The sequence below is a fragment of the Pseudoliparis swirei genome, chromosome 19, assembly GCF_029220125.1.
Source record: "Pseudoliparis swirei isolate HS2019 ecotype Mariana Trench chromosome 19, NWPU_hadal_v1, whole genome shotgun sequence".
Lineage (NCBI taxonomy): Eukaryota > Metazoa > Chordata > Actinopteri > Perciformes > Liparidae > Pseudoliparis > Pseudoliparis swirei.
In genome coordinates, this window is record NC_079406.1 from 12,408,793 (window position 1) to 12,430,825 (window position 22,033).

The 22,033-nt window shown below is 40.8% G+C and overlaps 1 protein-coding gene across 3 annotated transcripts; it reads left to right on the forward strand.

Moving 5' to 3' along the window:
- Positions 1-657: 657 nt before the first annotated feature.
- On the forward strand, positions 658-21,173 carry atp7a (ATPase copper transporting alpha). 3 transcript variants are annotated; one of them, XM_056439060.1, is made up of 23 exons: positions 658-904; positions 2,394-2,522; positions 5,380-5,884; positions 6,431-7,192; positions 7,358-7,570; positions 7,654-7,817; positions 8,080-8,241; positions 8,326-8,402; positions 9,268-9,487; positions 9,614-9,847; positions 9,936-10,027; positions 10,521-10,648; positions 12,831-12,985; positions 13,073-13,207; positions 13,405-13,599; positions 14,173-14,355; positions 14,445-14,658; positions 14,789-14,935; positions 15,064-15,206; positions 17,291-17,494; positions 18,568-18,685; positions 18,780-18,882; positions 19,013-21,173. In XM_056439060.1, exons 2-23 carry the CDS (start codon positions 2,403-2,405, stop codon positions 19,284-19,286), a joined length of 4,548 nt encoding a protein of 1,515 aa, XP_056295035.1. In that variant the 5' UTR covers positions 658-904; positions 2,394-2,402; the 3' UTR covers positions 19,287-21,173. The 3 variants fall into 3 exon arrangements, with proteins under 3 accessions (XP_056295035.1, XP_056295036.1, XP_056295037.1); XM_056439061.1 differs by having other exon boundaries at positions 18,760-18,882; positions 19,013-19,249; XM_056439062.1 differs by lacking the exons at positions 18,568-18,685; positions 18,780-18,882; positions 19,013-21,173 and having other exon boundaries at positions 16,712-17,383.
- Positions 21,174-22,033: the final 860 nt, after the last annotated feature.

The following is a 22,033-nucleotide window of genomic DNA, read 5'->3' on the forward strand; positions in this document are numbered from 1 at the left end:
GAAGTACAAGTAGGCCCTATCTGATTATGTCCGAATGTGTGTATTAATTGTGCTCTGACATGCAGGATCACTGGTGCTTATTCATGTGTTCCCTTCCATGCGGCTAGTTGAAGCCTTTTAAGCATTTATGATCTTTGTTTTGCATTTATGAGCAGAGCACATTATAATAAGAGTCTCCCTATACGCTTAACATCATAGCTTTAGCTTTCGTTTTGACAGCAGGTTCCCATAAAGCAATGGCTCTCACTGTCTCAACTACTTTGTTATTATATTATGACTTGACAGCCCTGATGTATTAATCCACTATACAAAGTACATGGATGATGTCAACGATTACTGATCAGTAAAATGTGAAAGGGTTACGTAACCTACATTGTGACCCAGATCTTTGCCTGTTAGGCTCACGCTTCATGTTCATCATGTTTGGCAAACACACACAGGACAACTAACTTGTCTCTAGTAAGTAAGTCTTAACTCAAATTAAGTCTCAAAACAGCTCATATAAAAGCTCATTAGTGTCGACGTGGATGACTACATGGGAAAAAATGCCCTTACGAGGTTAATTTAGGGTAAAACTACTTAAAGAAGTGACGTTACGGTCTGAATTGTCGCCCGTGGCTCCGCCCCTTGGCAGTGACGCGCCAGGGTGCAGTCGTATGTTACGTCGGCATGAGAAGGAGAAAGAAAAACAGCTTCACAGGCCGGTTTTTGTGATAACAGAGGACGAATACAAGTATCTCAGCACTGTTCGTTGTCCCTCGCTGGCGGCACGATGCCACGATGAGCTCGTGTTGTTGCTTGTTGTAACGTAGGGTGAAGAGAAGAAGCTCGTTAGCTCGTTAGCTTAGCCACGCAGTCTGACACTACATCACGAGCCTGTAGCTAGCTGGGCTCTCCCCTCTCGGTAAGTAACAGTTTACTTTATGATAAAACTAAGGTTTACGTCAGAGACATGTTCAGTCTAATGTGCTATGGAAAGAATCATTTTAATATTGACACTTCAGCTGACTTCAATGAGACAATACATTGTTTTCTGAGTTAAGTAACAAGCTAATATTAAATTGAACTTATTGTTTTTGCTAGCGTTAAGTCAAGCTATCTAACGGTTAAAGTTAGCAGTTTCCAACCTTATCGTGATGTCTGTTAAATGTGAGAGTTTAAGGATTGTATTCCCTTTGTTATAAAGCATATGTATATACATTTGTTATTATGTTTGTTGTGTAACAAGCGTAGAGTTAATAGGGAGGGAATTGCATTGTTTTTCTCTGACATCGGTATTTGACTTGAGTCTCAGCCTTCCTGATTGTTTTGCCCTGTCAGTCCAGCAATTGTATGTTTTAATGTCAGGTGTCTCCAATGTAAACTACTCTCACATCTGGGAAGTATTTGACTATGTGACTCATCAGTTCGTGATTAGATAGGCTGTCCTTGCATCCTGTAGTCCATATGCCCAAATTGACCTTGTATCGGTGTGGCAGGTGTCTTTCAAAGCTTAAGAGAAGCTGACTATTGTCATATTTCAGGTACACATTTATTTGGTAGCTACGTTCTGGGTTGGCACCATAAGTGTTGAAGGACAGTAATGTTACCTGCCTTTTAATACTCTGCAGCTGATTGTAGTTTTAATAAAAGTGACATAATGTTCAGAGCTTTAATCTGCCGCGTTTTAATAACCAAATAATTCCATAGAAGCCAAGAAAAAAGAAAGAAGTAACCTTCCGCTGTGACTTTACTTTGTTTCTTTTTTTACTTTCTTGTACAAAGAAGCATTATACTATTTCAGTTTTTTGTCAAATGACTATATATATATATTAATATAATTAAGGCTGCGGTGCAGCTTCAAGTTGTTTATTTGTTTATTCATAGCTGGATTATATGATTTTTAAAATAAATTTTGAACCTTAACCTCCAAGAAATTTAAAAACAAATTGTCTTCACCTTTTTCAAAAGAGTAATATATCCTGGTTTCTTGAAAATAAGTAGAATTCTGAAATTCTTTCTTACCTCATTTTGGTGTAAGGCTTAAAGCTGTAGTTATAAAACAGCTTAAATGTATTTAGTGAAACACTCTGTCTTCTTAAAGCTTTTATGTCCTGTGATTCTCAGTAATATATAAATGTATCTCAATTAAAATAGGGTTAATCACGTAATGCATAGTGCCATCTAACTATAAAGAACTCAATCTTTTGTTTTTCCCCCCCATAATATGTGTTTAGTAGCCTGTTGTTGTTGTTGTTGTTTTCATTTTTTATTCTGTGGGAAGATTCTATTTTTTTTTATTTTAGCATTTGCCCAGACTTTGATGCATTTCTTCTATGTTATGGTTTCTAAAGCCAAGTACCTGCAGTTTTATGTTAGACAATACATTCTCTCCTTTTTGTGTCCTTTCAAAGAAAGCAATCATGCCACAGAAAGTCAATCTGTGTTCAGTTTCCCTTGGAGTGGTGGGAATGACTTGTGGCTCCTGTGTCCAATCCATCGAGCAGCGCATCGGGTTGCTCCCTGGAGTGATACGTATAAAGGTAGGTTCGGCCTTTTCAAAGATTTTTTTCAAACGTTTTTCATATTTCTCGACAAACAGTGCTTTCTTTTCCATAATAAAGTGTACTTCGAATTTCTTGCTGGCAGAGTTTAATCTGAAATGAATGCCATAATCTGTATTTTAGAATAGAGTATTATAACCTTGTTGAAAAAGACAGATATATATATCCATTATTATTTTAATCAATGGTTGCTGCCCATTTTCAGGTAATGCAGTTAGACAAACCCCAGTTTTACTCCCTCAGGACTGGCTGGTCTGCTTTATAACACAATAACATCAATGAAGCCATGATATATATCTTAATTGCAATAGTTGTGGTCTGCTATTTTGCTTATTGTGTGTTTACCCCTCAGGCTGGGGTTAAATTAGAAGATAACGTAATAATGTGCTCCAGTTTAAGCACTGCCCTTTGCAGGACTGTGACAGCAGGTCGATATGCAGTCAGAACAGAAAATGCAATTTCTGTCTTAAGAGAATTTGGTTCCTAGGTCCTTTTAAGTTAATTTATATAGACATGATCTGGGAGGAGTAAATAGGTTTTTTTCTTGTACAACAGTCATTTTCTCATTCTTTGCCCTCCCCCGTTTCTCATTCTTCGAAAAATATAAATTAATCCAACAGGCAGCCACACTCACTCATAACAGAATCCTCACTGTGGTTTATAACTCATGGTTCAGTCAAGTGATCCGTTCAGTGGGTCACATGTTTCCTTCTTTCTAAAGAGGAAGAGTTAAGGGTCATCATGCTGACAAAACACAATGTGAGCTTGGGCAATGGACTCACTTTACCTTTTGTTTCCTTTATACAAGGTCCACTGTTGACACTGTGCAGATTCACGGTTTGACTGAATGAAAAGCCATTAAACAGAAATGGAATTGAATGGTGTGGGAATGGTTACAAAAGGCTAGGGTTGGGCGGATATTTATTAATGGCGGTTTAAAATATTCAAACCTTAAGACTTCTGCAAGTTACATGAAAAACATTTAAAGAAGTGTGTAAACATTCTATTTATATATAAATACATTTAATAGCAATGACTGAACAGCAATTCCCTTTTAAAAGTATTTGTTTGTGCTAGTTGCAACTATAGAATCTAGTATTATGTTTCATTTCCCTTACTATTAAATAGTCCACCTTCTCTTCCCTCTCGCAAACACACACACACACAGACAAACGCACACACACACACACACACTGAGCAACCGGCGCTCTTCGTCTTTATTATTGGCTCAGTCCAAAAGTCAAAATCTATTGAAAAAAGATAAAATAAATATTTTGCTGCTCTCCATCTATGTTTTGCTTTAATCTTTCAAAACCAACATTAATACTGCTGTCAAATACTGTCTTCTCTCCTGCACTTGTATTAACGGGGCGGTTTAGCAGCATGTAACGGCACCATAAATTACATTCATATCGCTACAACAACACACAATTATGATAAAGTCATTGGACAACAGACTACAGCGTATCCAAAAACCTTCATCAAAGCTTCAAATGTAAAACAATTTTCTTTAAAAATTCAATGTAAACCTACAACGTTAACTACTACGCCGAACAGAGCAAAGCTTTGGCAAGCAGGCTTTTGGAGGACATGCAGGGTATCAGATCCAAAGAACAATGACGACCCTTTAGTTTGAATTGATGATTGTGTTGATTAAACATGGCTCAGTGTGCCGTCATACATTCAGAAACATCTCTAAATGCAGAATATGATGCACATGATAGAGATAATGGGCAGCACGGTGGCTCAGTGGTTAGCACTGTCGCCTCACAGCAAGAAGACTCTGGGTTCGAGTCCCGGTCGTTCCAGGTCCTTTCTGTGTGGAGTTTGCATGTTCTCCTCGTGTCTGCGTGGGTTTCCTCCGGGTACTCCGGTTTCCCCCACCATCATAAAGACATGCACCGCAGCCTCACCCCGGTTCGTATGGATGTGAATGAATGTTGGTAGTCGGAGGGGCCGGAGGCGCTGATTGGCTGCCACGCTTCCGTCAGTCTGCCCCAGGGCAGCTGTGGCTACTGATGTAGCTTACCACCACCGGGATGACTGTGTGTGTGTGTGACTACTGGACTCTGGACTCTGTAAGCGACTTCGGGTATTTAGAGAAGCGCTATATAAAATTGAAGGTTATTATTATTATTATAATTTTTGTGTTAACCTCTTGTTGTGATATTAAATCCATTAAAATCACCATAATATCGTTGGAGGGAAAAACTATCGTCAATCATCCTTTTAAATGTTAATGTAGATCTGATTGCAACTTGTGTACATTGTCTCAACATTGAATCAATAAGCTTGATGACTCTAAAAACAAAGCTGCATTTCATGTTAAGCATTATTACTGAGCATTTACCAGCGCTCGGCCAGCAGAAGCCCTGTTGTTATTCTCCCGTTGCGATTGAAAGTCATCAATTGTTTTTTTGCTTTTTCGTGTAACAATGTTGCTGTGACTCTTAGCCCCGACCTCACAGTTTAGCCCCACTGCTTTCATAATCAATGAACAGTTTGCCGTAGACCATCGTTACTCTCACCAGTAGGGTTATGTTTCATTTGTGTCTGTTTCATGGACTTAAATAGATGTTCAAATAGTTCGGACATATGTGATTTTTAAAGAACAAATATTGAATGGAATTGTTGTCATATTGAATGACAGTTTGGACATCTCTGCCTCCTCACAACCAGTGAACGGTTAGTCGGTAAAAATGTATGGGAGGTTTCATTGTACAAAGTTCTTTTTTCATGATGCTTGGTCGTGTAGACGAGGGGCGAGGTTTATGAATGTACTTTCTGTAATAACTGAATTACTTGCTTAAGTCACATTTTTACTTGTATTTTGTAGGTGTCTTTAGAGCAGAACAATGCCACGGTCATATTTGACCAAAGCCAACACAGCCCAGAGTCTCTGTCCGAGGCCATCGAGGACATGGGCTTTGAATCAAGTCTATCAGACTCCAGCACAGTCACACCTGTCTCTACTGATACCCAGCTGATCCCCACCTCGAGCCTGACATCGGCAGCTCAACATGATGCTTTGGAGAAGCTATCCCAGTTTCAGGGAGTGTTGGATGTCGGAAAGAGCCCAGACCAGATGGGCATCACTGTTACCTTTGTTCCTTCCCTGACTTCTGCACAGCAGCTGAGTGAGGTGGTGGCTATCTCAACACCTCTGGAGAAGCCCACAACCAGCTGTCCAATGCAAAAAGGCCCAGCCTTGTCTCCATCTCAGAACACAGGAGGGGGGGTGGCGCTTCTTAAGTTGAACATTGAAGGAATGACCTGTCACTCCTGCACCAGCACAATTGAAGGGAAGATTGGAAAACTGAACGGGATTGAAAAGATCAAAGGTGATGCACTTAAATGTTGTAACACCATTGCTGCACTACACAGGAATGCATGTCTTATATCCAACTGTATGTCTGGCTCTCTGTATGTTCACCACTGATTGTTCAGTGGGATTTGACTGATTAATGGAAATCCTCCACTGTTTTTGTGATGTAGACACACAACATGAAACCCACTCACCTGTGTTTAGGGCTATTCTAATACATGTGAGTTTCTAAATTGAATTTAACATTTTCAAAAACAATATCTCTATTAAATTAATAAGTGCTATGTTGCCAATTAATATTAATGAATTGTCAAATATTCTGTGAACTGGTATTGAAGTTTAGAAGACAAGGATCAAACATACAGTATTCTATCTGTGTGAGTTCCATGTCTGCAAATATGGACATACATGTTGTTTGTGTCTGCCTTCTTGATTTCAAACATCTGTGTCATCTTTTCATGCACGGTCACTTCCTGTTCTCGTGAAATCTTGTCTTTTCTAAAAAGTCATTTGTGCTTTGCATTGGTATTTTTAAACTTTGACATGTCTTTATTCTCAACAGTTGTGTTAGAGACTCAGGAAGCTTCACTCGTGTACCTGCCCTCCCTCATCACAGTCCAAACCATCATCAACCAGATTGCTGTGGCCGGCTTCAATGCATTTGTCAAGTCCAAGCCTCGGCCTTTGCAGCTGTCCCTCAGTGAAATCCAACGTTTGGTTGATTCTCAAAAAACAACTGCTTCTTCACCGTCAGAGGAGACGGAAATCTTCATAGACACAACTCTTATTGCACTAGAGGTAAAAGGCATGCACTGCCGTTCATGCGTGGTCAATATCCAAGACAATATCTGTATGCTGCCTGGTGTCTCCTCTGTGGAGGTCTCTCTGGAGAAGGAGAAGGCCTCCATCTGCTATGATCCTCTAAAGGTCACTGTGACTCAGTTGCAACAGGCCATTGAGGCGCTGCCTCCAGGACATTTCAAGGCTCAAACCTGGGAGTCCTCTGGCCCTCTCTGTTCTGATTCGCCCACGCCTGCCTTATCGCCACCTCGGCCTGCACGAGCAACCCAGGCAAAACCTGCTGCCTCTCAACCTTGCTTTATCCAGCCATTAGCATCTGTAGTTAATATTCACATTGAGGGCATGACATGCAACTCCTGTGTCCAGTCCATCGAAAGCATGATTTCCCAAAGGAAGGGGGTGATTTCAGCCCACGTCTCTCTGTCTGATCACAAGGGGACCTTTGATTATGATCCCCTCCTGACCACATCAGAGGAGCTGAGGGAGGCCGTAGAGGACATGGGCTTTGATGCATTCCTACCTGGTAAGTTGGTGTGGTTTTTGAGATAGCTATTTTCTCACATAGAGAGATGACATAAGCTGTTTTAACGTATTTATCTTTGTTACCTCTGGAAGCTCCTCTGTCAGTGGGAGTAGTTAAACTGTGAGATTTCATTTTAATTTAAAAGCTATCATTTGTTTTCCACAGAGACCAACTCTCTGCTGCCTGCACCAAATCCCAGTCTCTCTAAGTCTTTGAGTCTTTCACATGTGAAAGATAAGGAGTTGGACAGTGACCTACACAAAGAAACCCTTCAAAGACACGACAAAGACACACACTCCAAATGCTACATCCAGATAGGAGGGATGACCTGTGCTTCCTGTGTGGCAAACATCGAGAGAAACCTCAAGAATGAATCTGGTCTGTGAAAACACCAAAATAATTAATGGACAAATTGTATGCTATTGCTTTCCCAGGAGATTAACATCTTTATTGGTGTGCAGGTATCTACTCAGTGCTGGTAGCACTAATGGCCAGTAAAGCAGAAGTGCGTTATAACCCTGAGCTCATCGACCCTGTGAAAATAGTTGAATATGTGAAAGAGCTGGGCTTCACCGCCTCTGTTATGGAAAACTACGAAGGTTCAGATGGAAACCTAGAACTAGTGGTGAGTCACCGTACCGTCGCATTGACATTAGGTTTGTGTTGCATTATGAAGAAAAGATCCTTTCCACTCAATCCTTTATTTCACAATATGAAATCCATAAATAAACATTTGTTTCACAAGTTGAGAAGATATATTATATAGACCGTTTGAAAAAGAGCGACCTCCTTTTCGGGAATGAATAACGTCTGTTCCTCACTTTATACAGTTTTAATATATTTGTATCCCTTCCTCTACTTGACGGCTCCTCTTCACCTTCTTTCAGGTCAGGGGAATGACGTGCGCCTCTTGTGTTCACAAAATTGAATCCAGTCTCATGAAAGAAAAGGGGATTATATATGCCTCTGTTGCCTTGGCAACCAACAAAGCACACATTAAGCACGACTCGGAAATTATAGGGCCACGAGATGTCATCAAGCTGATCGAGGTATTTTTTTTAAATGAACTATTGGGCTCAGGTGTTTCTTAATTGTAAGGATAGTACATTTGATCACTAGTTTGTTATTTTTAGAATCTAGGGTTTAAAGCATCTTTGGTGAAGCGAGACCGCACCGCCAGTCACCTGGACCACAGCCCAGAGATCCGACAGTAAGTATCATTTCGTTTTTGAACACAAGAACATGTCCCTCATTTATGCTTTTATATTGATTTAAATCCATCTGTGTTTCTGTTGTAGCGAGAATCCATTTTATACCGAATGTTCTGGTTTTTTTTTGTCATGATGACTCAACAAATCACTTGACAGAAAACAATTCTTTTTTTAGGTCGGGTGGAAACAGCCCCACGTGACCTTTTTCAATGGATTCTGTTATAACACCACCCGACTCTATATACTCTATAGTCTTGTAGGGATGACGTCATTTTTCACGCAAACCTCGGAATTAGGCGTCGCACGAGTTCCCTGACCAAGAGCCAATGGGATTTTGGATTATTGCAAAAAATAAGCACTGTGGAAAACACAAGTTTATGAACGTTTGGTTCAGCAAAATAATCTTCACAATTGAACACCGCTTTTAATGCAGTCACCAGAAATAAAAAGCTCAATCGCAATGACATTAAGTAGTTTCGTTTAGCAAGTGCCAGGTAAAAGCTTCAAAATTCCCAAGAGTTGTATTTATATTGCAAAACAAAATGTTAAAATCTCTTCGGCTTATATTTAAATATTTCATCTGTTATCCAAATTCCTGTTCTAAACATTTACTTTAAAACGAGGAAACCAGAAGAGAAAAATAACGCATTTCTGGGTTTTAGAACTGCAGCACTAAACACAGCAATGTTACACGGAGAGTGTCATGTCAACTTGGGAATGATGTTTGTGAAGCAACTGTAAATACATGTGAGAAATCAGAATATGAGGGGCATGGTTCTGATTTAATTGTTAAGGAGAGATAACCCCTGTATTTTAGAATAAAAATAATTTATTTCAATCACATAACTGTCTTTGCTCTCTAAGGTGGAGGAAATCCTTCCTGGTGAGCTTGTTTTTCTGTGTCCCTGTGATGGGCATGATGACCTACATGATTATCATGGACCACCAGATGAATGTTCATCATCACAATGCCACAGTGGAGGACCGCAATCACTACCACGCCGCCATGTTCCTGGAGAGACAGCTGCTCCCAGGGCTCTCCATCATGAACCTCCTCTCCTTCCTCTTTTGTGTGCCTGTACAGGTAAATTTTTAGGAACAGTGATATGGAAACATACAGATATATCTTTTGAAAGAGGCATTTGTTCAGGAGAAAATGAAATGTTTGTGGTTTAGTGAATAGAGGCCTTTCTGTTTTTCTTCTCTTTAGTTTATTGGAGGTCGCTACTTCTACATTCAAGCCTACAAAGCAGTCAAACACCGATCTGCAAACATGGATGTGCTAATTGTTCTGGCTACCTCCATAGCCTTCACCTACTCACTGGTCATCCTCATAGTTGCCATGGTGGAGAAGGCAAAAGTCAACCCCATCACCTTCTTCGACACACCACCAATGCTCTTTGTTTTTATCTCCCTGGGGCGCTGGCTGGAACAGATAGCCAAGGTTTAGCTCATTATTGATATCTATGTCTTGAAATGCTGGACTTGAAATTAATCTATTAGTCAACGTGAAATGTTCTTCCTCCACCCAGAGCAAGACATCGGAAGCTTTGTCCAAGTTGATGTCTCTCCAAGCCACTGAGGCCACAGTGGTCACGCTCGGCAGCGACAAGTCCCTTATCAGGTACTCATTGTATTTGTCCTCATTTTGTTTACATGAGGCTTTCATATCTTACGTTGCTTTTAAATTCCAACATATCTTAATGTTTGCAATTTAAATGTCAGTTGAAGGTCTCCCTTGACATAACAGAGGCTGCATAAACGAGTAAGGGAATTTTGATTTAATCCCTAGTTCATACTTTTATGTTGTCTGAAAACATCACTCGTCATCCCTAAAATAGCATAATTTCATCTTTCAGAAAGGCCCAGTGCTAATATGTGAAATAAAAAAGTTAGTTCTCTGTTGTATATCCATCACATTGAACTTTCTTTTCTTTTTATGGAAATAAAACAGGAAATATCACTTTTATCTGGTATTCCCACTGCAAGAAATCTGATGGTAAAGCTGTTCATAGTTTTCTGCTGTATTGTACAATGTAATTAAAGCAATAGTTTAGTATTGGTCTAACATTGTAGCAACACTGTATAGTTCACAACGTTTACATTGTGTGTTCCAGTGAGGAGCAGGTGGATGTCGAGCTGGTGCAGAGGGGCGATGTGGTGAAAGTCGTTCCTGGAGGGAAGTTCCCAGTAGATGGGCGGGTCATTGAGGGACACTCCATGGCCGACGAGTCACTGATCACAGGTTGGTTGCAATGAATGAGTGAACAAGTATCTATTAGTATTGATTAAGGGGTTCACTATCATAGCATTTTCAAAAAAAACTGAAAACTGGACATTTAGAAAGTAGTTTGCCAGTATTGGAAACACCTGGAAATGTATTAAAATTAGTGCTGTGAAAAATAACGCGTTAACTCAGTTAATTCAATTACAGGTTTAACTAGTTTTTTTTTTTTTACGCATTTAACGCATGCGCAGAATGAGCTTCCAATCCGTCTGTTGTTGGTCGTCGGGACGAAAAAAAAGTCACTTGCAGAATGAGCTTCCAATACACCACTTCAATCTGAACTCTGTCCGCTCTCATGCAGACGCTCTGTTCATCGGTAATGATCCTTCCGCAGGTTCACCTACGGAAACCTTGTTACGACTTTTACTTCCTGTAGATCAGGGGTCTCAACACGTCGATCGCGACCTGCCAGTCGATCGCGGCGTAGTGTTGGTAGATCGCATGACATTAAAAAGATTGGCCCGCCCCCTGACATGTTCTCTATAGCACGTCTTTGTTCTTTTATTAAACTAAACGTCTGTTGTTGATCGCAGCATGTCATTTCTGTCTCTTCGCCTTGTGTTAACACTTATCGATCTCCGTCTCGCGTGCCGCAGAGCTCCGTGCGCGCGCATCGGGACCGAGCAAAAAAAAAGTCACTTGTCAATCTGTCCACCTGTCCGGGCCGGTGAGGTTTCAGCTTTGCAGCGGTGTCCCCGCCGTCCCTTTCATCACGGCCCAGTTCATGAAGAAAACCCACACAGTCAGTTTGCCTCAGCAGCTGCTAGAGGAAGACTAGAGGCCTTTAGATTGTATCATGGTGGAGTTAATGGTTGACAAACAAGAGAAAAATGTTCTGATTAACCCTCCTGTTACCTTTACATTTACTAACATATTTTACCCTCGGGGTCAATTTGACCCCAGCAATTAAAACCTCCAGAAAATTATTAGAATTAATATTGCTTCCCAAGTTTAAGTGTGAGGTACTTTATGTTTGTTTGTTGACTACCTAAATAGCCCTTTAAATAAATAAAAAGTTGATATTTCTGATATGTTTGACACAGTGAAAAACAGCCTGGGGTCAAATTGACCCCAAAGAACACCGACATTAAACATTGAATGGGGTCAAATTGACCCGAAAGGTAACAGGAGGGTTAAACATTCTGTTTAGGATGAAGATGTATGAATGTTCCATATGGAAGAAAACTGCTAAATAACTGCTGAGTTGCAGCACCATTGTATAGAAGAATGTATAAATGTATATATCCGTCTTTTGTCATAAATTTCTATGTTCTCACAAAATATACCGAGAATATCGGTAATATGTGATTAATCATGATTAATCCACAAAAACCTGTGATTAACCCGATTAAAATTTTTAATCGTTTCACAGCCCTAATTAAAATGTCTAAATATACAGAACATTTTCTATGTTGTCTAGAAAAATTCTAATTGTATTTTTAGTCCTACATAAATGTAGGTGCGCATTTTGTTTGAAATTAAGATTGAGTTTGTCTTCATCAATACAGAAACAACACACAAAGAACAATGCAACACACACCATACAGTGTACATCAAGTTATGAGATACTACTTTATTACAATTTACATTTGAAAGCTTTCTCAGTAAAAAACTAAAAACATGGCAGTGCTGATAATGAAAATAGAGGTTGACCTTTAAACTGCTTTGTTGGACAGTTTGTATCGATGTGTGGAGACGTCTGAAAAGACACTTCATCTTGAACGCTGCGTCAATAACAAAGGAGGAATAATCTTGGTTTAAATGTGTCACAACAAGGCTACGGGTAAATGATAAGGCTCTTTGTGACGAAGTGCTCTCCTGTATCGTAAAGAAAATGTCCGGGACAATTGTTTCTTAAAAACTACTCCTGCTCCAATTGATCCCTGAAATTGTCTGTTTTTTAACGGTTTGTCCTAATAGTGCAATTTTGACTGCTTACCACGACAATTATTAACCTTCATTTGTCACATCGTTAGTCTTCATCATCACTACTAATGAAAATGTATCTTCATCAACATGAATCTTTGATTATTATTTAAGTTGTGGTTTCTGCTAGAACTTCAGTATTTGCTACTCATGTCCTGTTTCTGTTTCCTCGGACTGTTGTGTTTCCTGACCAGCTGTTGCTTTGTGACTCCAGGTGAGGCCATGCCAGTGACGAAGAAGATTGGGAGCATTGTGATTGCAGGCTCCATAAACCAAAATGGCTCTCTGCTCGTCAGTGCTACCCATGTAGGCACGGACACCACGCTGTCTCAGATTGTCAAACTTGTAGAGGAGGCTCAGACTTCAAAGGTGAATTGTTTGGCTTGAGATCTGCACTGTGTACACATGCTTTGATGGTAAATGCTCAGTTGCTTAAAGGCTGACTTTCATTGTTAGGCTCCCATCCAGCAGTATGCAGATAAGATCAGTGGCTACTTTGTCCCCTTCATTGTTGGCATATCCGGCCTCACGCTGATCGTCTGGCTTGTCATCGGGTTCCTCGACTTCGCTCTAGTGGAGAAGTACTTTCCTGTGAGTCTCTTTTCAATCTTTATTCAGGAAATGACTTCCATTTATCTTTTTACTGATGTAAAACATTAGACATGACTCAATGTTACTGCATCTGAAATCGTTCCATAATACTGTGGAACAGAATTTTTTCAGAGATGGTAAAAGTGATTTATAATTTATTTGGAAGAAATTCTAACGGCCCCATTTCCTCCCTGCAGGGTTACGACAAGAGCATTTCCAAAGCTGAGGCAGTGATTCGTTTCGCCTTCCAGGCCTCCATCACAGTGTTATGCATCGCATGTCCCTGTTCCCTTGGCTTGGCAACCCCGACAGCTGTGATGGTGGGCACAGGGGTCGGAGCCCAAAATGGCATCCTGATAAAGGGAGGAGAGCCGCTCGAAATGGCTCATAAGGTGTGTTAATAATGATATTCTGACACCCGTATACAGTCAGCCAGCCATGTAACAGACCAACTGTCAATTTAAACCCGTTATGAAAAGGCTTTGGTTTTCTATGTTACAAAAGTGTAAATCGGATACGCGGTAGCTGAACCAGTGGCTCACAAGCAATACGCGTGTAAGAAAGTGTGTGTGCCCTCTCCCACACGTGCCAAATTACTACCTCTTGCACAGTTTTTTTACAGGAGTTTTTACTCGTTGCCTTCTTTGCAGAATTTTTTGAGTTTGTTTAAGATGTGGATGTTTCTATAATGATGGCAGCCTTCTTGTATACAGCGGGTCGTCATCTAATCTTTTAATTGGTGCGTGTGCGGTTCAGGTAGTTAATTCCTGATGTGCAAATTGCCCAGATTTGGGCTTTGTTGGAGATTTACATTTTGATGTGATGGCATAATTAAAGTCTGTGTTAATGTTAATATGTTGGAATCTTAAAATGCTGCAGACCCTTGGTCTGAATGTTACTTTAATTGAATAATGTACAAGATTTATTCCCCAGTCAGATCGTCATATTTGTTCTTCTATTGGCAGATCCAGTCAGTGGTGTTCGATAAGACTGGGACCATCACGTATGGCGCTCCGAAGGTTATCCAAGTCAAGATAGTTGTGGAGGGGAACAAGATGCCTCGTACCCGACTGCTGGCCATCGTGGGTACAGCGGAGAACAACAGTGAACACCCTCTGGGAGCAGCTATCACCAAATACTGCAAACAGGTTGGTCACTACCTTAAAAACCCACCCTCTACAATCTCAGAGCCACTACATGCTCCAGTTATTAAACATTTATCATTTTCTTTGTGAAGGAGCTCAGCACAGAGTCTCTTGGCGCATGCACCGACTTTCAGGCAGTGCCCGGCTGTGGCATTCGGTGTCGGGTCAGCAACACAGAGACCCTACTGAAACAGGCAGACAGCGACAGCGAGGACAACAATCAGTGCAACAACGTCCTTGTCCAGATCAGTGACACCAGGATGTTCACTAGCTCCCATCCACTCATCATGGATCCACAGCCACTAAGTATGTTGGGAAACACATTGTTGTCTGCGTGTATTCAATAGAAATACTGAAACATTTTAATTTTGTCCTAAGATTCTGAATACAGTTTGAGTAAATGCTGTTGTCTAACCCAAATGATCTCTGTGTGTAGGCCTAGTCCAGACTGCCAACTACGTTGTGTTGATTGGCAATAGAGAGTGGATGAGAAGGAATTGCCTGCAAGTTAGACCGGATATAGATGAGGCCATGATGGAACATGAGCGCAGAGGACACACTGCTGTTCTCGTAGCTGTAGATGGTGAGTTGTGCCGTTGAACAAGATATGCAGTCTTTTCTCTCTGTGCCATCATTTCCTGACTGACTGCCAGCTGTTACGTTATTGTATAAATCATTTTTATTGAGTACAATATTTTAATTTGTGCGTAGATCTGTTGTGTGCGATGATAGCTATAGCAGACACAGTGAAGCCGGAGGCTGAGCTGGCTGTTCACACTCTGATCAACATGGGTCTGGAAGTTGTGCTGATGACTGGAGACAACAGCAGGACGGCACGTGCCATCGCAGCTCAGGTAAGGACAGAAAGTGGAAATGGAGCTAGATGAAGAGTGACAATCTGTGCTTTAATACAAATTTTAAACATATTTATGTTATGAAATCATTATTAATGTTGATATAAAACTACAATATTGCCGTCACCACATTTCATTGATATCAACTCTTTCTGACGGTGTATTAGAGCCATTTTAGGTTAAAAAACTATTTTTAAAAACCCGGAGCCAGTGAAGGGAGGTAATATTCTGAGAAAACTATGGAAAACAATTTATTATGGAAAAAGAATAAACAATTTTGTAACTGTGGTAACACCAGCTGCCAGTTTTGCTTAAAGTAGTATTCCTCTGGTAGGAATGGCCTCTGACCTAGGCAACGGTCATAATAAATATGCATTTGCTTTTACGAACCTACATAAATACTAATTATAATTATTATAATAAAAACAATTTTATATTTTGCACTCACCAGTAGGGATGGGAATCGAGAACCGGTTCTGTTTTAGAACCGGTTCCCAGTGAACCGATTGTTTGGGATCGTCAGCCAAATTCTGTAACGGTTCTGCTAACGGTCCTCTGTGGCGTTGCGCATGTGCGAACTTTTTTAGTTTCTTCTTCAGACTGCAGCAAACATGGCAACTAGGCAGAGGCGTTCTAAAGTTTGGCTCCATTTCACACGACAAAATGACAACTACGACAAAATGACAACTACGCCACTTGTAACGTGTGTAAAAAGTCTATTTCGTCGAAGGGAGGAAATACAACAAATATGAATAAGCATTTGAACACAGCGTGGAATTAAATGACAGGAATGTCGTGTGTTCGATGCAGCAGCTCAGCTAACGCCGGCGCTTCATCTCTTTCTGTCCAAGGTAAACTCCTCCAAAGTGATCACAACCACTCACTGTGTGAAGCAATTTGCCTTTATTGTGTGGAGTCGATCAAGTTATCTTCTGTCCCTTCGTTTGAAGCATACATTTGAGCTCCGGCATTGGCTAGTGAGAGTGTGCTCACCTGTGAGCGCGCATCACGGCTGAGCGATGCGTGCACCACTCGCTGTGAGCGCTGCGCGTGCAGACAGCATTTAACGGAGCGGAGCATTGCGTGCGCTCTGATCGCTCTTTTAATGAAGTATCGATACTAAAAATATGCTAAATCACATCGTTTTTAACGTACGGGTACTTCGTTAGTATCGCTACACCGTGCAGCGTGACAGCAGCAGATGTAGCGGACTAACATTCAAGCTAACCCAACTTCCCAAACGCTGTCGACATCTGAACGCTGATTGGCCGAGACGCGACACGTCCCATCAAAGATGTTTTATTGCGAAGAGCACCACTTCACATTTTCTCCGCGTCTCACTGCAAATCTCAACGGCAGCGGGCCAGGTGAAAAAAATAATAAATCGGAACGCGTCTCTGGTATTGTTCAGGGGGCCGGTCCAAATGTGGAGGCGGGCCGTAGTTTGGGGACCACTGGGCTACAGCTAGCACGTCTTGTACACCTCCTCATATCTTTGTGTTCAGGCATCCTCCACCCCATCTGCGAGAGTGTTCTCCACGGCTGGAGACACAATAAGTCCTGAGAGATCGCGTATCCTCCCGGAGAAAGCAGACATGCTTATTTTTCTGAACAAGAATTGTTGATGATCCATACAATTGATGGTTGCACACTTGGTATTTGCCACTGCTAGTTTCATTTTTGGCAGCTCAGTTCATATACCCTTTAAAAAAAAGGAAGGAGCACTGTAATTTCGAGGAACATGTTTAAATTAAACAGAATACATTTTATTTAAGTTATGTAAGTTTTATTTTAAGTTCAAGAGGAATATGTATAAATGTTTTTGGTTATTTAAAAAAATGTAAATGTGTATGTATACATACTGTATATGGTGTGTGCAGCATTATAGAAAATTAATGTAAATAAACCCGTTTGTGCTCTTTTTTTCACTCCTTGCCCAATAAGAATCGATAAAAGAATCGATAAGGAATCGAATCGATAAGCAGGAATCGATAAGGCATCGGAATCGTTAAAATCGTATCAATTCTCATCCCTACTCACCAGTGGTGTCTGGTTGAGCCTGTCTTATTCCGCCTCCCCAACAGGTGGGCATCAAGAAGGTGTTTGCAGAGGTGCTGCCCTCCCACAAGGTTGCTAAGGTGGAGCAGCTGCAGCAGGCAGGAAAGAGAGTAGCCATGGTGGGCGACGGGGTCAACGACTCACCCGCTCTGGCCATGGCTGACGTGGGCATTGCCATAGGAACCGGGACAGATGTGGCCATAGAGGCAGCAGATGTGGTTCTGATCAGGGTGAGAATTTGTGCCGAAGTCCGTCATAAATTAATGTCTCTGGCCGACAGAACAGCTGTTTCATAACATGAAAACATCAAACGTAAAATGTGTATCACAGAGGCAGTGTGAAACGTAGGATCTGGCATTGCAGTGTCACAGAAAACACACAGTATGCAACACTGTCATGATGCCAAATGTGTAATGCAAGTGATAGCCTCCTGCAATATGACATTCAGCAAGACAGCAACATATGATATTTCACCTTATACGTGTAACTGAAGAGAATACATTCCCTTTGTCCAAGTACTTTAACTTATAAATACAGAAGTTGGTTATTACCTAAATATTACATTTAAGGACCTTATATTTTGGGTCAGTTAAAGCCAGACTCGGACGATGGGTTTTGGTGAACATCTGGCACATAATAATATCCTGTAGTGTGTGATGTGCCATAAGTTCTAATAGTTTGAAAATAGAGTGAATATCTGTCAAGATTCTCCTTATGTTTGTGATGCAGCATAATTTCGTATAGGATATTAGTTCTACTCTTATAGTCTGAACCCAGCTTTAGGTGTCTTAATCAGTAGTTTCTAGCAAATTAATAATAGGTTTTACTCTTATCGTCAACTTGCTCAATAGACACATAAAAAAGACAGCAATATTACTCTGTTTTTTCACTTGGTTGAAAGATATTTTCTTTCAACCAAAATTACTTGTATTCAGTTCCATTTGTTAAAAAATTATCGAGAACATTTTAATATGATATTTAATCACTTATCGCAAGTAACATTGTTATTGTGGTATTCATCTTTATCATCTATTGCTTATTTTCTTCATACCATCATTCCTTCAACGTGCATATTGTGCAGTGTCACAATAATGCTTCTAGATGTAAAATATGTTTGTTTTTGTTTTCTTAGGAATTATTCTGTCTACTTTGTACCACTGTTTTCAAACATTATTGTTTATTATGTGTTAACCTAACTGCAGTCATTACATGGAATGTGGTTAGCATTTTATTGGAGGATGCACAGTGTGTCTGATATTAAAAAACATTTTCATTTGGCCTTGTTTATTCATCTTGTTGGCAGAACGACCTCCTGGATGTGGTGGCCAGCATTGACCTTTCTAAAAAGACTGTCCAGAGGATCAAGATCAACTATGTTTTTGCTCTTATCTACAACCTGGTTGGCATTCCTATTGCTGCTGGTAGGTGACAGCAAAAGATTAACATGTTTCGCCGTCGTCACAGTGACTGAGAAATCGCTGCAATAATTTCACAGTGCTAATCGTCTGTCCACAGGTGTGTTCCTTCCCATTGGTCTGGTGTTACAGCCGTGGATGGGCTCCGCTGCCATGGCTCTGTCATCTGTCTCTGTGGTGTTGTCCTCCCTGCTACTCAAATGGTAATGAGATATTTATTGCTTTGTATCTGTGGGCTTAGTTTTTTTCACCCTTTTGATAATATTGATCTAAAACCATTTTTCCAATCACTTTCCACACTTGTCTCTCTCTATTGTCCTCGGCTTTGTTTAGTTACACTAAGCCCACTGCTGAGAAGTTGGAGGCCAGACTGGGGAACAGCAGACGTCAGGGAAGCCTGTCAGACGTCAGCGTCCACATCGGCATGGGCGAGATGCGCCGCCCCTCCCCCACACTCAGCCTGCTGGACCGCATTGTGAACTACAGTCGCGCCTCCATCAACTCCCTGCGCTCGGACAAACACTCCCTCAACAGCCTGGTGCTCAGTGAGCCTGACAAACACTCCCTGTTGGTGGGGGAGGCGCAGTGTGAAGACGACTTTTGCTGAATACATGAGGCTCACGTGGGTCCGCAACAACTTTTAAATAACTGCAGAGGAAGTAGATGGTGAATGCATTTCTTAAAGGCTGAGCTTCGAGGGTCACACTGAACAACCGTCCATCCATCTGCTGTGGATGCCTCAGGGCAGCACTGTGGACGTACATGCCCCCTCGATTTCTTTTCGCTCAGCTAGCTAATCACATGCACTTCAGAGCTTGAGGGGGGGGGCTTTCCGTCCCTCAGTTGCAGAGTGTCTTTTGTAGAGGTCACCACCCTCGGGCACTCTCTGACCAACCCTTTGACACTGCGTGCACGGACATGAAGCATCCAGCCAGCCGACCACAACCAGGAAGCAGAAAGATGATCAGCACCGCTGCCAGGACAATCTTTAACACCTCTCCAAAGACAGTGGTGCCCCGTATAAGAGAGGACACGACTGAATTCTATTTAAACTCATTTCCTTCAATGAAAGATTATGATAACGCTGTTGTATAATTCTATTCTTGAGTATTTATATTACCCTTATTTATCTGTTTTTTCATTATACCCTTTGTGAAAAATGAAGTTGTTGAATCCAAATGCAAACTTTCTCATTCAATCTCCTAAACTGTGTAGTTACTGAGCGAGGCAAAGAAGCTCAGTCGGTGAAAAGAAGTCTTGTAACTTGCTGGAACCTGATTTTGTTTTTGCAGAGTGCTAATGGAGTGAGTTATAAATGACAATGTTACCCAAGTGCCAATTGAAGTGCCACCTTGGCAAAGTGCAACACATTCCAAAGATAGCGCTGCACAGAGGTCACCTTGGACTGAGCGAGAACAGATTCGCCATCGCTGCAGACACGGGGACGGGGGACGGCAGCTAGAGAAGACTCGTCAGATGTTTCTGTCGTTGCGTCTGCCTCTTTGCCTCTTTGCCTCATGATGCCGATGTCAGTCACTGAATGTGAACATTCGTCACTGTTTAACTGAAATGGAACTTGTTACATGGATGACTTAGTTTGTGCTTGAATTACTTTATTAACTCGTTGCAAAGAGAAGGTTTTGTGTCGAGTTTGTTATGAAAAAGCCAAAGACATTTTGACTCGTCACATTAGGAAAAGTACAGGTGTAAATAGTCAAATGAATGAAGAAGGCTGCATTCCATTTCGCTGCTTTAGTTTGATATTGTCCATGCTGGCCCACTTGGGAGGGACACATGCTTTGAACAGAGTCGCTCTTTTCCTACTATGAAAAGTCCAAATGTCTGCTGTGGAAAAAAAGCCTATCGCAAATGCATTTGTGTCTTTCTGTCGTCCCACTAGATGAGATGATATTGTTTCCAGGTATATATTTCAGTAGTGTATGTCTTTGTGCTTAGTAGAGAAATGAGAATCACACCGTTGCCCAGAAAAACACCGATGTGTCTCAGCAGTGCCACCAAACAAGTTACTGAGAGACGACTGATGATGAATGAGCAGAACGATTGTTACAAATCACACAGTACAAGTTGTATAATTGAGACCTCTTTCAATCGTAGACAGCTAATGTTAAACTGTCTATGCTTTGTTATTTTGTCCTGTAAAAGTTGAACAAAGATTTTCTGCATTACTTTATTGACTCGGTCAACTCAGGAGATAATCACTGCAGTCCAGCTATTCCTGTGATGTTTGTCTGATCCCCTCTAGTAATGATTTTGGATGATAAAAGGAGCCATCAGTTTGTCCTGCCACTTTCCCATGATGCATTGTGTTCTGTAGCTGTCAAAGCGCTCTGTGCAATTGTGTTTGTGCTTTGCTTTGTAAAGACGTCCGTCGTATGGCTTCAGTTCTGTGTGCAGTCAAATGAAGCAAGTTTTCTGTGTTTCATTGTTCTGAACATTATGTGCCTTGGAATAAAAAAACACTTTTATAACGTCACTCGGCTTGTCCACTTTGAACCAGAGGATGGCGCTTTGGAGCTGCAGATGACAAAATCAACAAACTCCAAATACAAGATTTCATCAACTTTATTTCTTCGTTAGTCTAAACATCACATCACCCCAGTGTACTGCAAAACAAATAGCATATTTGTTATATTTTTGAAATATTCATTGCTATGAATGCGGAATGTGAATTGCTTCTTCCTCGAGTCGATTTGTATCGCTTTGGCTGTGGAGACATTTCATCTCATTTGGTAGGTAAGAGATTGTTACGTTATTTATTAGGTAGTTCTGTTAATATTTTTGAACACGTTAAAGGGAATTTGTGTCTCATCGGATGCAGTCAGAGGTTAAGGGACACTCGTAAATAGTGTCTACCAAAAGGGAAGTTTAATATTTATTGTCTGAAAAGTATTGCAGTCAGGAAACTGAACACGTTTAACACGTTTTTAAAATGTGCAGTATTTAAAATATGTTAAACTATTGTGCTTTTTTTTTTTACTAATACACCAAAACAGCTGAAATTGGAAAATGCTACAATCCCGTTACCTTTAACACCAAATAACAAACTTCATCTCTGGACAAAATGACGATCTAAAATAAAGTTACTTTTACAGCGATATATGTAAGTTGATTTACATTATATTAAACATTTAACACCTTACCGGAATTACAGCAAAAGATGCAATGAAATCATATTGTTTACAAGACTTTGATGTGTTTCAAATACAAAATCCTTCATGAAGTTTCGAAATTAGGATAGGTTTGCTAGATACTGCTTGTAGGTTTTGTGGCTTCAAGTTCATCTTGTTCACTCTAATCCCTGATTTAATGTCTACAAATAAATCTCCTGTAAGT

Excerpts from the sequence above, each read along its gene's own strand:
- atp7a (XM_056439060.1), top strand. The coding sequence starts at position 2,403 with ATGCCACAGAAAGTCAATCTGTGTTCAGTTTCCCTTGGAGTGGTGGGA. Across the intron at positions 7,818-8,079 it reads ATGGAAACCTAGAACTAGTG|GTCAGGGGAATGACGTGCGC; the intron begins GTGAGTCACCGT and ends ACCTTCTTTCAG. Across the intron at positions 14,659-14,788 it reads CATGGATCCACAGCCACTAA|GCCTAGTCCAGACTGCCAAC; the intron begins GTATGTTGGGAA and ends CTCTGTGTGTAG.